The sequence below is a fragment of the Alosa pseudoharengus genome, unplaced genomic scaffold (genome assembly GCF_046254945.1).
Source record: "Alosa pseudoharengus isolate Yale_2024_CS ecotype anadromous, Long Island Sound unplaced genomic scaffold, YU_APseudo_1.1 YU_APseudo_1.1_scf_19, whole genome shotgun sequence".
NCBI classification, from domain to species: Eukaryota; Metazoa; Chordata; class Actinopteri; order Clupeiformes; family Clupeidae; genus Alosa; species Alosa pseudoharengus.
The window spans coordinates 7,974,616-7,991,548 of record NW_027468657.1 but is presented as its reverse complement, the minus strand read 5'-3'; the positions used below and the strand labels follow the sequence as shown (position 1 = coordinate 7,991,548).

The following is a 16,933-nucleotide window of genomic DNA, read 5'->3' as shown; positions in this document are numbered from 1 at the left end:
CACACACACAGACACACACACACACACACAGACACACAGACACACACACACACACACACACGGAGACAGGCACACACACACACAGAGTCATAGTGAAACCAAGAGCGTGACAAACAGACCACCTCTCCACAGACCATATCTGTTTTTACAGCACCTACGATTAAGCCAGCCATGTTGCCCTCACGTCATTGAAATGTTACAAGCGACTGCAGCAGCGTTCACGCTCACAGGGGCTGCGTTGTACAGCATAACCCAATCCCCTGTGCAGCAGTGCCGCTGGAGTGGTCAGGCAGTGGCTGTCCTGTACTGTACCTTCTTGCCCAGCTGGGTTAAGACTTCCTTAATGATCTGGTCTACTGTGCTCTCATGGCCAACTGTGATGGAGACGTAGCCGAGTCTGCAAAAACAAAACAAAACGGAAAAATAAACAAAAAAACAGAAAAACATAAGAAGCTCTGTTAAGAAGCGGTGTTCCTTCAATTTTTTCATGGACTCGAAAGACTAAAATAAGAACGGAGTTAGCAGAAACCATGAATGCACACACAGCGGCCTCATTTCCTCTCCTGTTCTTTCAGAGGTCTGAGTGTGACCTTTCAGAGTGTCGTTTCTTGAGCTGTTCAATGCTCCTGGACCAAATGGCCTCACATGTTACAGGACATTATTGCATTAGGAATACCTCCAAACCTCCCAGGGGCTGGACCACCAAGAGAAGAAAGTTGTTATTTCACTTTTGGAGTGTTATTATGTGAGGCTATTAATGGTGCATTAGGTCATTAACTGGTAGCCCAACGTGGGCCAAGTCACTTGATTTAACTGGTCCCCCCTGTCTAGTTGCTATGAAGGCAGAGAAAGAGGTCATTCTTTGCCTCTTGGGCTTGTATATGCGCCTTTCCAAGAGAGTGTGGTGTAATTCAAAGTGACTCATAAAATCTCAGCAGAAACTCTTATGTCATAACGTCATGACTTCAAGCTAAACATAAACCCTCGGAATAAAAAAAAAACATGACGCAGTGGTACACATGTAGGTAGCCTAGTGTTTTTACTGCTGCGACAAAACCTCCCAACCACTCTATAATTGGAGTTATTTCTTTCATACGCAATCCATCAATGCTCTGTGAGTTTCACTGGAGGTGGTAAAGTGGACGACGGGGATTAATTCGGCATCAGAACGCCAGCATTCTTCCCATCCGCACTCTCTGCGCCGTTGCCCTGGCACTACAATCCCCCTGGTAAGCCAGCAAGGCAATGTGACTACATCTCCTTGGCAACGAGGCCCACAACCGCAATCATGGCATCAATCAGGCCAAGTGCGTGTTTGACAGCTTTTATACACTAGCCCAGGAAGCCAGTGGCAGGGACTGTAAACATGGGGACCAGCTGAGGCGCTACAGCAGGCGGTAATCTCTCTCTCTGTTGGGCCACGACGCTTGGAAAAGTTACACTTTGTTTGAAGAAACCAGAAGTGGCCATTTAAAGCGGTTCCAATCCTCCTGGCCCCCACAGAGCAGCCACCCAACCTGAAGGACAGCAAAGTGGAGCGCTGCCTTTATCTCCAAATGGAAGAAAACACATATTCAAGGCACTTGTACTTTACAGTGGTGAGGATCTATTTCACATTCTGTGTTTGGATTGAACGTGTCCTTCATCTTCAGCTTTATTAAACACGTTTAGAGAACAGCATGTGCATTTAAACAACCCCAAGCTCGCGCTGACCACACAAACGCTGGCGGTGGAGCATAATTAATGCCATTCGCTCGGCGCCCACCCCCCCCCCCCCTCCCCCTCCCACTCCCATTCACTACCACATACTTGAGCCAGCCGGCGTAGATCTTCAGGACGTCAGAGTCGCGCGGTTTGGCCCGGAGCAACCAGGAGTCTGGCGTGTAGTCCTTGAAGGTGGACTTGTCGTCGGGGGTGCCGTTGCGGTTGATGATGTCGTCAGAGAGAAGTGCTGGCTGCTGGCCGTGCACCTGCAGCTCGTAGTCCTGGGGCTCGTCCGGCAAGTAGAAGGCCCTCAATGCGGCCTCCTGCGCACACAAACACAGCGGCCTGTTAAGTCCACTCGCGTCTCCCCTCCCTCCCCCCCCTCCTCCTCCTCCTCCTCCACCTCCTCCTCCCCCCGCCTCCACCTCCTCCTCATCCTCCTCCTCCTCCGTTTCATGGTTGTGGAAGTTTAATCCAAGCTTTTTAAACAGACGAGGTCTAGAATACAACAGGGGATGTGTTTGGCAGAAAACTAAAACCAGTGCTCTGCCAGTACTTTGGGCTAGTTTAATTACTTGACTGAGTATAGCTCATTCTCACGGCCCCTTCTACAACCCCAAAACAGAAAAAGTTGGGACGTTGTGCAAAATGCAAATAAAAACTAAATGTGATAATATACAAGTCTCATAAACCCATATTTAGCAGCAAAAAGGACTCTATATACATATACTGTACATATCTAATGTTGAAAATTTGAAATTTTGACTATTTCATGGAAAATATATGTTCATTTTGAATTTGATGCCAGCAACATGTTTAAAAAAAAGTTGGGACGGGAGCATGTTTACCACTGTACTGCTTCACCTCTTCATTTAATAAAATTCTGTAAATGTTTAGGAACTGAGGAGACTATTTGCTAGTTTTGAGAATTAAATGTTGTCCCATTACTCCCCAATACACGATTTCAGTTGCTGAACATGGGGTATTCTTAGTCATGTTTTTCAATGATTTCCAGAAATAATGGCACATTTTGATTGGTCTACCCAGAGGACCTTTTTCCATGTTACCTCAGTCCATTTTAAACAAGCTCAGGCCAAGATAAGAGGGTGGTATTTTCTGTATCGTGTCAATACAATTTTGGTTGTTAAAATTTTGCTGCATTTTTGAATTGAGTATCAAACTGTGCACATAGACAATGGTTATCAGAGGTTGTCCTGAGCCCATACAATGACAGGTGTGGAAACAGGTCTGGTGTTGATGCAGTGCCATCTGAGGTCCAAAAGACCACGACCATCCAATGTGTTTTTCAGCTCCTTCCCTTGTTTGCAAAGATTTCTGTGGATTCTCTGAATGTTTAAATAATATTATGTCCTGTAGATGATGAACCCCCCAAATACTTCACAATTTCATCTTAAGAAGCATTAAAATGACATTGTTTCATCATTTGTGTACACAGGTTTACAGAGTGATGAATACCCCTACATCTTTACTTCTAAGAGACCCTGCCTCTCTGGGATACTCTTTTTCATACCCAATCATGTTGCCAGTTACCCTAATTAGTTGTGAAACATTCCTCCTTTTGTTTTCTTTATCATTACACAATACACACCTTTTCCAGCATTTTGTTATCCCTGTCCCAACTTTTTTTGAAACATGTTGCTGGTATCAAATTCAAAATGAACATATATTTAAATTAAATAGTCAAATTTGTCATTTTCAACATTTGATATGCGGTCTGTGTCCTTTTTGCAAGTAAATATGAGTTTAAGAGATTTGCAAATTATTACACTCTGTTTTTATTCACATTTTACACAACGTCCCAACTTTTTCTGTTTTGGGGTTGTATCTGAGGTAACCCACATTGCTGTTGCACATGGTGAAACAAACCCAGACGTGTTTGGGAAATATTATGATTGATGAATGAATGAATGAATGAATGATAGATAGATAGATAGATAGATAGATAGATAGATAGATTGATAGATGATAGATGATAGATGATAGATGATAGATGATAGATGATAGATGATAGATGATAGATGATAGATGATAGATGATAGATGATAGATGATAGATGATAGATAGATAGATAGATGATAGATGATAGATGATAGATGATAGATGATAGATAGATAGATAGATAGATAGATAGATACTTTATTGATCCCCAGGGGAAATTCAAGAATGCATGGTGTCTGCATGCTGTGAGTAATTTCTCCTGGTGGCTGCCAAATATGCTATGCAATTGGCAAAAGCTCTCACCACAACTTCCTCATTCCTGGTAATTCGTGGAATGGACACCAGGCGGAACTGGTTGCGCTTCACTGCGTCATCGCCATCAAACACTTTCAGCGTCTGCTTCCCTACAAAAGAAAAAAAAAAAAAAAAAAAAAAAGAAAAGTTATTTCCGTAGACAACATGCCAGTGGTGTGTGGGCATGCACACCTTCTGTGTAAGCCACTTAAGCCACACGTAAGCATGTTTGCATAGAAGTCTAAGCTAGGCAGTATTTTCCGTTACGCAGGGTAAACGTGTCAGCAGTTATAGTGACCTGTGTCAGTGGGCGTGGAGGATTGGTTGTCTTTAGCTGCCACGGGAGTCGGAGAGTCAACATCGTCCAGGTTATCTGAGAAGAGAGCACCACATAAAAGCTCTTGTAACGACTCCGATCAATGAACATTCAGTTCTTATTTGCCTGATGAAGATCTGTTGAGATCGAAACTTTGCCGTTTAAAAATAAATAAAGTATCTCTTGGAGCCCATACAGTGTGTGCAGACCATCTCCTTCTCTCTCTGAAACGTTTTGTCTGGCACCTCTTACAACATATTTTGGATGTGCTCACCCGTCTCTACAAATGCGATCAACGAACAGCCACTGACTAATTAAACCCTCAAGTCTTAATATAAAAACAAACTGCCTCATAACCTTGCCCCTCTATACTGTGATCGACATTGTTCCAATTTCACTCTGAGGATTTTCCATCAGCTACAAGCTTCAGCTGGAGGACAGGAGAAGAGATGAGACCTTCACCAAACAGGCCAGGGGTCACGCAGAAAGTTAATCTGTGGCTTAGTGGCATTCTCACCAGCGAGTCTTCATTATTGATCATGACTGGTGCTCTGCTCCCACAAATGCCCTTTGCTGAATAGCCGCAGTAATACATAAAGCATCTTAGATCTGAACTTAATCTCCATCAGTCCGTTTCTCTGTCTCTCTCTCGCTCTCTTCTTTCTTCTGTCACTGCTTCTCTTGTCCTTTCCTCTCCATTTCTAGACCCTTCTTCATCCCTCATTTCTCTCTCTGTGTCTCTCTCTCTTGACCCTTCTTCATCCATTATTTCTAGTCTGGCTTTCACCAGACCGCCGGCAGATCAGGCTGGGTTCACCCAGCCTACAGTATTTCTCCATCTCTCTCTCTCTCTCTCTCTCTCTCTTTTGGACCCTTCTTTATCCGTCATATCCCCATCTCTGTCTCTCTCTCTCTTTTTTTTGTCCTTTCCTCTCCTCTCTACTTGACCCTTCTTCATCCCTCTGTTCTCTCAGTCAGTACTGCGTAGCCAGGCCCCTCCTCTCCTCAGCAGGCTTACCCAGCTCACACTGGGAGTTCTCCGAGATGCGGAAGAGGTGCATCTTGCTGAAGTTCCTCGAGCAGATGCGCACGCATCCCGGTTGAAGGATCATGTTGTGGAGCCGTCCCATGCCACACTCGAGCCGCACGGTTACGTAACAGGACGCATGAGCCTGCAGAAGAAAAGCAGACGCAGAGAGGGCCCGGATTAGCAACGCCGTGGTCCTGCTGCGACCAAGGTTAGACGCACTGCGATCCATCAGGATAACTCGACCAAGGACATATCACTAAAAAGACAAACAGCATGTTCCAAAAGGTCTGCTCTGTTGCACTAAGCCTCTTCGAGTTCAAAAACCTCACAGTCAGCAAGCAGTTTCACTTGGCACTCTCGCAACTAAACCATTTAGCTCCTTCTGCCTTGTGCCTTATTGATGGTCTCACTACTGGGAAAATCCATTCATTAACACAGTCATACGCTCACAACCGGGGACAATAAAGTCTGCATTAAGTCTTAGGATATTATCCTTCTACTAATGCTGAATGGGTCAGGAGATGGGTCAGGAGATGGGTATTGGGCATATATGGACAGGCTGGGCGAGGTGCCATGTGGTGGGCTTAACTGAGGAGCACTGGGGGGAGTGGGACCCCCCCGTCTGGATGGACTCACTCATGCGGAAGGGAGCACAGCTCTATGACTCGCAAAGATGAATAAAACATGAGTTTACTGCATGTAACGACAAGACAGGACCGGCTTGGCTTCAACCATGAACAATACTTCTGGAGGTTCAATGAGCGTCAATGCGATGGCACTGGTTCTGACAGCCAAGTGCACGGTTTCGTGGTTTGCTCTTAGCACACAGCTTGGCTCGCGCTGTTGCAATACCGACTGGGACTGTCTGGTAGTAAGAAATGCAAGACACTAGATTTTCATGTTTTTTTGTAAGTTGTTAAATTACACATATGATTTTTAGAATGAAACAACAGAGCCATGGGTTTCCTTCAGCAGAACCGGCACCTGAAGGTTCCAATGCAGCTAATTCACTCATACTTTGACATGGTCTGGACCTTAACAGTAGCCAACAGCGGACATTTAAAACGTTTCAGCAAATAACATACATGCATCTTTCTTGGCATATCCAACTTGACAGCTTTGGTCTTTTTCCTTTCAGAATATACAAAGTGTCACTTCAGAGAGGAAGAGAAGGGAGTTAGCTCATTAGCTTTGGAATGGACCTACCGTGATGCCGCACCACTCACACCGCATGCCGGACAGCACATCGGAAGAGCCGCAGGTGCGCCTGCACACCTCACAGCGAGACCCTGACGCCATGTTACCCTCCCGCCAGTGGTGGTGGTGCGTATCCTGACATCAGAAACACAACAAAGTATACACAACAAAGTATACACAACAAAGTACACACAACAAAGTATACACAACAAAGTATACATAACAAAGTACACACAACAAAGTAAACACAACAAAGTACACAACAAAGTATACATAACAGAACAATTACACACAATAAAGCATATTAATCCAAATACATTATTTTTACAGCTACGTTATATTACGTTCTATGCTGATGGACTACTATGCTAATGCTAACAATGGTGTTGAGGCTAATGATTCAGATAGATAGATAGATAGATACTTTATTGATCCCCAAGGGCAAATTCAAGTGGATTCACATGCTCCATTCACAGAAAGCACATACAGTACAAGACATACAGCGCTTGGCCTTTTGGTGTTTTTTAAGCCCCCAACATAGTCTTCCAGGCAGCGCTGCATGGAAGGCACTAGGGTTAGGCAAGGGTTAGGGTTAAGGTTAGGGTTAGGTGCCTTGAAGTCGACAATGGGGGCTTGAAACACCATCGAGCCAGTACTTGACTGCTCTTTGAAGAAAAGCCTATTAATTGTGTAGTCTATTAGTACTGTCTCTGACTGGAAGAGAAGTAATGGCTCGGAGACCAGACTTACATAGTCCTGAGTGCCATCCTGGTGGCAGAGACGACAGTCACTGCAGCTGAAGGGAGCACAGTCACTGTGGACATGGAGCTCACACACTGAAACAAACACACACACACACACACACACACACACACACACACACACACACACACACACACACACACACACACATACACACACACACACAAAAATGTCACATGAGGACAAGTGATTTGCATCTATAACACTAACACACAGTGACCGAATCACAAACTAAAGGCATTTGAATGCATAAGGCTATAAAAGAAATGACACCAAGATGAGAGCAAGATAAGGTGAGAACAGCGGAAAGAGCTTGGAAACTACCCCCTATTGTTCCAGACACTTTTTTGGTACGTGATTGTATCTTTATGCACACTTTGGTTAGATACAGTATGCAAAAGGAAACGTTATTGCTGTCAGAATAAAAATAGCTTTGTTGAGGAGAACTACAATGCAAATCAATAAGCCAAAGATTCACTGGCTCGTGTGGGATAGAGCTGGCCTAAGATATTTTGTCTGTGCTTTGTGCATTCTGTGTGTGAGTGTTTGTGTGTGTATGTGTATACCCTGTTTGTGTATGTGAGTGTGATTGTGTGTGTGTGTGTTTTGCGAGTGTTTTTCTCTTCTCGTGAATCAACGCTCTGTTCTTAGAATTCAGCCCCCTAGAAAAGACCATCCTCCATTCCCATGGCAACCGCAGTTCTCCATCAAACAGGAGAGGCTGGTGCTGACAAATGAGCAATAACAGAAAAGGGACAGAAAGAGAGGAGGGAGGGAGAGAGAGAGAGAGAGAGAGGGAGAGAAAAAACACTGCTGAGAGGATTAAAGGAGAAAGACTAGGAGGGAGTGGTGCAGTGTGGTGCGGTGTGGTGCGGTGCAGAGGGACTCTTTATTGAGGCCGAATGGGAACTTGGCGTGTTGGATCCGACCCCTGCCAGGCTGTGGAATATAAAGAAGGTAGAGGAGCCTAAAGGCTTTCAGCTTAAATCTACCCCCCCCCCCTTCTCCCCTCTCTCAATCCCACTCTCATTCCAATTATGTAACCCAAGCAAAGGCCGAGTCTGCAGGTCCTCCAGTAGAACACTCTGCTCCACACCACAGCCATTCCACACGTTAACTCAATCAGTAGCACAATCGAACAGTGTTAAGGGCCGCTCACACCAGGAACGATAACTATAAAGATAACTCTAACTATAAAGATAACTCTAACTCTAACGATAAAAGGGTCCACACTGACCAATGATAAGGAAAGTCTCTCTTCGTGTTGATGAATGTGATGGCTAAAATTTGACAGATTTTGATTGGCTGTCAGCTTTTCATCGTTCTTAAAAAATCACTTTCAAAGTGATCCCCAACAATATCGTTCTCCCCAATGATGTCGTTGTCGTTATAGTTTATGTGTTGACGTTGTCATTCATATTATTTTGTTGTTATAGTTATCGCTCTTGGTGTGAACGGCCCTACTAGTGGTACTGTAGCATCATCAACAATATCTGTGCCAGCAGTATAGCACCATAACCTCTCTACTCTAATCATGAGTACTAATGGGACGGGGGTTGGGGTGAGAACAGGCTCTGCTGTCACTGCTCTTCCTTGTTCATGCCAGGTACTTCCAGCTACCCCAACACTGCACCTACCCCAGCACTGCACCTACCCAAGCACTGCACCTACCTACCCCAGCACTGCACCTACCTACCCCAGCACTGCACCTACCCCAGCCCTGCACCTACCCCAGCCCAGCACTGCACCTACCTACCCCAGCACTGCACCTACCTACCCCAGCACTGCACCTACCCCAGCCCTGCACCTACCCCAGCACTGCACCTACCCCAGCACTGCAGCTACCCCAGCACTGCACCTACCCCAGCACTGCAGCTACCCCAGCACTGCACCTACCCCAGCACTGCACCTACCTACCCCAGCACTGCAGCTACCTACCCCAGCACTGCAGCTACCCCAGCACTGCACCTACCCCAGCACTGCACCTAACCCAGCACTGCACCTAACCCAGCACTGCACCTAACCCAAATGACTGCAGTGCTCTGCTGTCACACCCGGTCCTGTGAGGAACGGGGATGGAACTGGGGGAACTAGGGGAACCCCCGCACCGGGAACCAACACTCACCTTCACAGCGCAACGCACTGCTGCCCTCCAGATGTTTTCGGCAAACACAACAGAAACGCTTCTTCTGACCAGCTGGACCGAAGCAGTGGGCCACCGGCACCTGGAGAAAGACAGACAGACAGACAGACAGAGAGAGAGAGAGAGAGAGAGAGAGAGAGAGAGAGAGAGAGAGAGAGAGAGAGAGAGAGAGAGAGAGAGAGAGAGAATTAGAACATACTTTCAAGTTTCATGGAAAGATTCCACTAATTCTTCTAGGCTGACTGAACTATAATGAAGCACTGCACCGCGGCAAGAACAGCGGGGTCGCCGTGACCATGGCGATCAGGGGCGTCGGATCGCATCACCACTCCTCGCACTCCTCTAACGTGAGGCAAGCGGCGAGGACTGTGATGGAGGCTCTTTGGCTGGCATCCTCTCCTTTCCTCTCCTCTCCTTTTCTCTACTCTCCTCTTCTCTCCTTTCCTTTACTATCCTCTCCTCTCCTCTCCTTTCCTCTTCTCTCCTCTCTCCTCTCTCCTGCTGCCTTCGCCGTCGGTTCTCACTCCACAGTTTTGGCATGGCACTGCAGCACTGGCCATGATGCCGCTGACCTTGAGCGAGAGCGAGAGAGAGAGAGAGACACCTCGGCGGCCGTGCCAAACTCTCGCTGCCCAGAGAAAGATGCCCCGTGCCAGCCACAGAATTGAGTCAATAGACTGTGAAGGATTTTCCAAAAGATTTATGGCTGTTTACTGAGTTCATCAGAACCAGTGCTGATGGCAGTAAAGAACAGGGTTCTAAAAACTCGCCTTGGCCTTGGTCTGTCAATGACCAGTGGAGAAAATCAGGAATACCCCTAAAATATGTGGGCCAAATTTAAATCAGGCCAAATGTGGATGGCCAAAAACCCAAACAGCTCAACGGCTCATTATTTCATTGTTAACCTGTATGAATACTACTGAGTAAAGCACTGCAGTATAGCCTTGTCTTCCAGAAGGCACTTAAATAGACTTGAAGGTAGGGGTAGGGGGGTGGTGTGTATGTGTGTGTGTGTGTGTGGGGGGGGGGCTTTATCGGCCCTGCGGGGATGAGCGACGATCCCTCTTCCCGTCAGTGCGCCTGAATGGTGGGAAAGCAGCAGTATGAGATGCCCATCACTTCCTTCCTCTCGGGGGAGGGCTGGAGGATGAGCCTGGGGTGATCTTTAAATAGCCCCCTCCACCCCACCTCATCACCACTGTCCAGAGCCCAGTCCAGCCCTGCAGCCTCGTGGCGGATGCCGTCCGGTCAGGATAAGCTACTAGTCTCACTGGTAATGTTACAACGAACACCAGAGGACAAATATTGTTATTGTTTGTTTCCTGAAAAAAAAATGTTGACCAGGACGAGCCTTTGCTGTTGCCATTTTACAGCCTACAGTGTTTAATACTGTCTTTATAGTTAAAAAGCCTTTAATTTAAGTGGGCTTATGCATTACGACAAAACATGTCTTCATCAGAGCATCATCTCTTCACCTGATGAAGACATGTTTTGTCGCAATGCGTAAGCCCACTTAAATTAAAGGCTTTTTAACTATAAAAAGCATGGGCCTTTGGAATCTTTTGGTAAAACCAACTCTTTTAAGACAAGAAGTATTCCCTTGAAACCAAAGAGCACCTGCTTTTGAGAGATATGACGAAGATGTGACGAAGCACTTCCGACAACCAACCTTTTTTGGTAATTGAAGATAATAACTCAAAAACCTTGTTCATACTTTAACTGCCTTACAGAGAACAAGTTAGTTATACACCAACTCATATACTAAACATACTATGTATAGTATATAGCAGGCGTATGAGAGCTTTTGTTTCCAACGCTGAATCACTAGTACTAGTCCTTCCCATCTTCAAATCATTCAATTGACAAAGCATTTCTCCATTGTGAAATACATGAGTCATTGAGCTCCACCATGATGAAACTTATAGAAGATATCAGTGTTCTCTCTTTCACTCTCTGGGGCGCTAAAAGCCCCGAGAGAACACCATCTTCAACTCGGCATCAGTGTTAAGTTGACTGGATGTGTGTGAGTAGTTGGAATAAGTGAGATACGGACGGAGGGAAAGTGTGTGTGTGTGTACAGTAGACACTACACATGAGTGTGTCTACTGAGTTCACTGAGTCACTGGACCAAAGGATGCTATGCTGATGACTTAACTGTACAGACAGCCCACACAATAATATCCACAATAGATGACCACGCGTGTCTGATTTTGTGTGCGTAATGGTGTGTACTCCCACTTAAGCAATGCAAATATGGAATGTTATTTGACTGCCCTTCTGCCCTGCACTTCTAAAGAACTCTAAAAAATGACTGCCTCATAAGAGCAACTCATCAACAACAGTCTGTGACTAAAGGTGACTTCATTACACACATGTAAAATTAGACTTTCTTAGACTTCTTAGGAAACATGTTTCTGTAATACCTAAAAAAGTGTATGTATGTATATCTATCTATCTATATTCTATATTAGTCATTTATATTATTATATTATTATATTATATATTATTATTATATATTATATATTATTATTATATATTATTATTATATATTATTATTATATTATATATTATATTATTATTATATATTAGTCATCTATAATCTATATTAGTCATCCCAAACTGAGATAGACCAGGATTTCAGACTTTGGAAGTTTCTGTAATGAGGGAAAAGATCTGACATTCTATCAATCAGACAGCCCCAGAGGAGGGAGTGTAAGCGTCAGACTCTAGTCTCAGTGGAATCACGCAAACTTAACAACTGGACACCTGCCATCCTGTTTCAGCAAACCAAGGAGTCACTCAAGCACTGACATACCATATAGGTTATTGCACTGTGCCTGGTTGCAGGTGTGTGTGTGTGTGTGTGTGTGTGTGTGTGTGTGTGTGTGTGTGTGTGTGTGTGTGTGTGTGTGTGTGTGTGTGTGTGTGTGTGTGTGTGTGCGTGTGCGTGTGTGTGCGTGTGTGTGCGTGTGTGCGCGCGTGCGCGCATGTGCTCATATTTGCATCAGAAACACCTTATCACCGAGGGACGAATCTTGAAAATTGCTTTCCCTGACAGACTAAAAATAGCAGCTCAACTAAAGGAATAACATATGCCTCAAAAGACCTGCAAATGTGGATTATATAATGGTTCAGGCAAGTCAATGAAAATCAACTTGTAAGAGAAGCCCTTTATTTGCATGTACTTACAGAGCAGTATGCAATCTGCTCATATTTGACTCGACTATATGTTTCAATAAACTTTTTGAAAATGTTTGGCAAACACACACCACTTCCTCATATGTACAAACACCCCCTGAGCTGGTTGTCAAAACAAGAGCATTCATCCCGGCGGTTTCCACGGCAGCTGTATCTCTGGTGACCACCCTGCCTGCTGTGTCTGAGTGTGGGTGACCTTGAGCAGCGCTGCGGCGACCCGTTCCACCCTCTCACAGCCAACCACTTCCTGTCCAAATTGGAGACACTTCCTGGTTAGCTGCTGCTGCTCTCCCGTGAGATTTCCTACCGCAGACTGCAGAGCATCCTACAGGATGTGACCTCACTTCCTCCCTCTGATCCTGCAGGTAGCATGCTCCTGTTAATAGCTTTCTCAGACATTCCGTGGAGCTGCAGCTTTCTCAAAAGGTGCATGCAGTGGTGCCACAAATAGATGCATGTTTAAATAAAGGTGTGGGACTCCATCCATTTCACTCAGCAAGGATTTTGCAGCCTGATTTTTCTTAAAGATATAATGAAGTGTAATCATTTGTAATTATTTGTTTCAAGTCTTGAAAAGAGATTCCAGAAGCTTTAGATTCTAGAAGCTTTAAAGATGTAATGAAGTGTAATCATTTGCAATTTTTTGTCTTCAAAAGAGAAACATTTCAGAGGTTTTCAGTGATTTCTCTGGGATCCAGACAGTGAATAAAAGTTCAATGTAACTCAGCTGTAAATGCAAGTCAGAATACGTAATGATATACTGAGCTGTGCAAGCTATCTGAAGAAAGGTTTGTGACCGATAAGAACTGCTCAAAGGTTAATAGAGCATTGAGGTCTTGGTTATTACTGCTCAGTGTACATACGCCCACCCTCTTACCCCATCACTTCACCATTTCCTGTTACAATCTCACAGTTTTTGAAGCGACAGTTGAGATACTCTGCTCTTCTGACTGTTCTTGAGGTAGGACCAAATCAACTCTGTTTCTGTGTCAGCAATTTTGGCGGCAACAACTTTTGACAATGGGCGTGAGTGACTCGGCTAAGTAAGGCGGGCGGGCGGTTTCCTCAGGACAGCACAGTCGTACAGAACGTCCTTATTAACTCATTTTCTTAGCTTCAGCTTGTTTGGGCCCGGTTTGTCCTTGCTCTTGCTCTCTGGGGAGGGAGCAGGAGAGGGAGAGAGACAGAGAGAGAGAGAGCAGGAGAAGGAGAGAGAAAGAGAAAGAGAGAGGGAGAGAGACAGAGAGAGAGCAGGAGAAGGAGAGAAAGAGAAAGAGAGAGAGAGGGAAAGAGACAGAAAGAGAGCAGGAGAGAGAGAGAAATGGAGTGAGAGAGAGAAGGGAAGAGAGACAGAGAGGTTTTCTGGCATAATCAGCTGTGCAGGCAGCAGCTCACTCCAGCCCCGGAGTCGCAGCAGATCTGATCCAGGGTCAGCCTCGAACTCCCCCAGGGAGGAGGCATCCTCGGCCTCTCCTCCATCCTTGGGGACTGTGCTAGAATGGTGGGGTGTTTGAAGGGGGAGCCGGGGGCCAAGGGCGTGAGGCGAAGGGCTGTGTGATTATGCCCATTAACAGCTCTTCAAGCCTCCTTCAAGGCCGACTCTGCCTGTGTGCTGTGGTGCTGGTGACTCAGTCAGAGCCTTGCAAAACGAGAGAGCACTCAACACACAACAACAACAACAACAACAGCAACAACACCGGCCACAGCATCTGCCCACAACGTGTGCTACGGCTTGAGTCATCATGCAGAAGGTAGTCCCATGGCATTCCCACGGCTCTCTGATGTGGAGGGCGGCCTGCTTGAGAGGCGGCCTGGGCTATCTGCTTGTCCTACTTGGGCGCCGTTAAGTGCTCGAATAAATACTCCCACCCACAGGGCCGCGGGCTACAGCAGCCTGGTCCTTCCCTGATGAGAGCACTCCATTCCTCAGTCTGAGACGGCTAGGCTAGGCCGTCATTAGCATGCTGTGGGCGGGACGGCCCTTCAAAAGGGAAGCCATTGCTGGCAGTGCACCTTAATGCAATAATCATGTGCAAGAGAAAGATTCATCCAGACGTTCAGCCATCTCACACACACAGAGACCCACACACACGCACGCGTGCAAGCACGCACGCACATACCCAAATCCAATGTCCAGCCCAAGTGCAAACCCAGACATGAGCACTCTTTTTTTTTCAGACACGTCTCCTCAGAAGCTGCCAGGACATCACATCGATCCAATGAAGCCATTAACTAATGCACAACAGTTTTGTGAAACTCACGAAAGTGGACGAGATGCCAATGCATTGCGAGATGCAATTATGAGCTTAAACTGGCATTCACAGGGGCATTCATGCAAAGCTTAGCTGCCCGCCAGTGACCCAAAAGAAGGAACACACACACACACAAACAAACAAAATGTCACTGCAATTCGAGCTAATTTGTGATGTAAAGACTTCCAACGTTCCCAATCCCCCTGAAGACAAGGCACCAACATGATGGCACCATTTGACTTCATATCATTTTACGACCTAACACATTAGCGTAGGAGACTGGACAAGCCCTTAAGTGCTTGTCTGGTGGCAAAAATAGACATGCTAAAAGCAACGGTCAGGAACGGAAGGTGCCTTTACTTACCCGCACAAGTGTGGGAGTCACACAGGAACACACCGTCCTCACATGCTTCAGGCACTTCTCATGGGACATGAAGTTACACACTGGAGGAGGAGGGGGGGCGGGGGGTGGTAAGGGAGGAGGAAAAAGGGGGGTGGGGGGTAAAAGAGGATGGAAGAGGGGTGGGGGGGGGGTAAGAGAGGAGAAAAGGGGGGGGGGCAAACAAGGGTGGATTGATCAGTCTAACATGGTCCCATCAAGAGGAATGCACTCTTATGCAGACAGTAGATACACTAAGACAAACTGATCCAGCCCATCGTGATGCACTTCTCCTATGCCCTTTGGAATTCTGATGCAGATAGGCACCAACAGCCCTGACATTTTACTTTCCAAATAATGCGCTGTTTCTTAGTAATGTATTTATATATTTCACAGTGAAATGGCCATGTATGAGGGACAAGCAAAGAACTTAATTTCTCTAGTTAGGCTAATAACTCCCAGCTGTTCTATATATAGACCAAACCCAGCAGAGGCACTCTCTTAGTACAGGACAGGATGGGACTATAATTGAGGGATATAATTGTATGTGGCTACAACTGCTGGCGCTTGACAATTGGGAAACCCTTCTCAAAAGACCCAAAACACACTGTGCACCACTAGAGCAACATTTCTAACAAGACTGAAAGAAAAGCCATTTCCTGTTTTAAACATTTTCAGTGGTTTCCGTGGCGCTCAGCGTAGTTCTGCTCAGTGCAAAGCTTTGGATTGATGTTGATATGGATAGCCGATTGTCATCTCGCCACAGCCTTCTTGGCACTATTCCATGACTATTAATATGCATTGATTGCAGCAGAACGGTGGCGCCGGTGTCTATGGTTTCATCTATTTACAGACCCCCGGCGAAAGGGCACAGGAGGATTATGGCAAGGGCCACCGGTGTCACCTGCGGACCATCAAAACACCCCACCGGAGCGTGCGACCAAACGCCCTGCGCCGTGAGCAGACACACTCCCGGCGTGACCGCGACGCGATGTCGAGAGGGGCTCAGGAAGCGTGTCGTCTCGTCAGGGTTGTGAACAGACCAAGTGGCGGAACTCTGGGGCCCAGGCCTGCTTAGAAAGATGCTGCCAACAAACCGTTAGGGTCTGGCTGAATGTAACGTGTCTACTGTAGACTAACTGCGGAGCCTGTTTATTTGTTTGGGGCCTTGGCTGCTTTTTGGAAGGTTATTGACCCAGTGTGCAACCCATTCATCACTTGTACAAACGGTGCATGAAGCGTTGCTAGCTCAGTGACGGTGCCTGGTTCACAACAAATATTAACTGCTCAACGAGCACATCTGATCAATAGTGCAGGCCATTCACACATACAGCCTACCCCCCCCCACAACCCCACCCCAGCATCCCATCGATCTTCTGCATCTTGAGTTCCAGAGAGGGATTCCCACGAGTTCCTGGAGGGGCAGCCTTGTTTATCTTCAGCAGGAGAGCGCAACAGTGTGTGTGTGTGTGTGTGTGTGTGTGTGTGTGTGTGTGTGTGTGTGTGTGTGTGTGTGTGTGTGTGTGTGTGTGTGTGTGTGTGTGTGTGTGTGTGTGTGTGTGTGTGTGTGTGTGTGTGTGTGTGTGTGTGTGTGTGTGTGTGTGTGTGTGTGTGTGTGTGTGTGTGTGCACCATGCAGCCTGCCCGGATCCATTGGATGATCTGTTGCCATGCCAACCACAAAAGAGTCAATCACGACT

General features: G+C 46.2%; 1 protein-coding gene across 3 annotated transcripts in view; it reads right to left on the bottom strand.

Moving 5' to 3' along the window:
- Positions 1-16,933, bottom strand: part of dgkq (diacylglycerol kinase theta) — a 30,214-nt gene that overhangs the window by 9,795 nt on the left and 3,486 nt on the right. For all 3 annotated transcript variants that reach the window (XM_076291599.1, XM_076291600.1, XM_076291598.1), the window contains exons 2-10: positions 15,220-15,299; positions 9,388-9,487; positions 7,251-7,336; positions 6,510-6,635; positions 5,292-5,445; positions 4,256-4,330; positions 3,967-4,067; positions 1,810-2,027; positions 313-397 (exon numbers count right to left, since the gene is read on the bottom strand). In XM_076291599.1, coding sequence (XP_076147714.1) covers positions 313-397; positions 1,810-2,027; positions 3,967-4,067; positions 4,256-4,330; positions 5,292-5,445; positions 6,510-6,635; positions 7,251-7,336; positions 9,388-9,487; positions 15,220-15,299 — 1,025 coding nt within the window. The remainder of the gene's footprint in view (positions 1-312; positions 398-1,809; positions 2,028-3,966; positions 4,068-4,255; positions 4,331-5,291; positions 5,446-6,509; positions 6,636-7,250; positions 7,337-9,387; positions 9,488-15,219; positions 15,300-16,933) is intronic.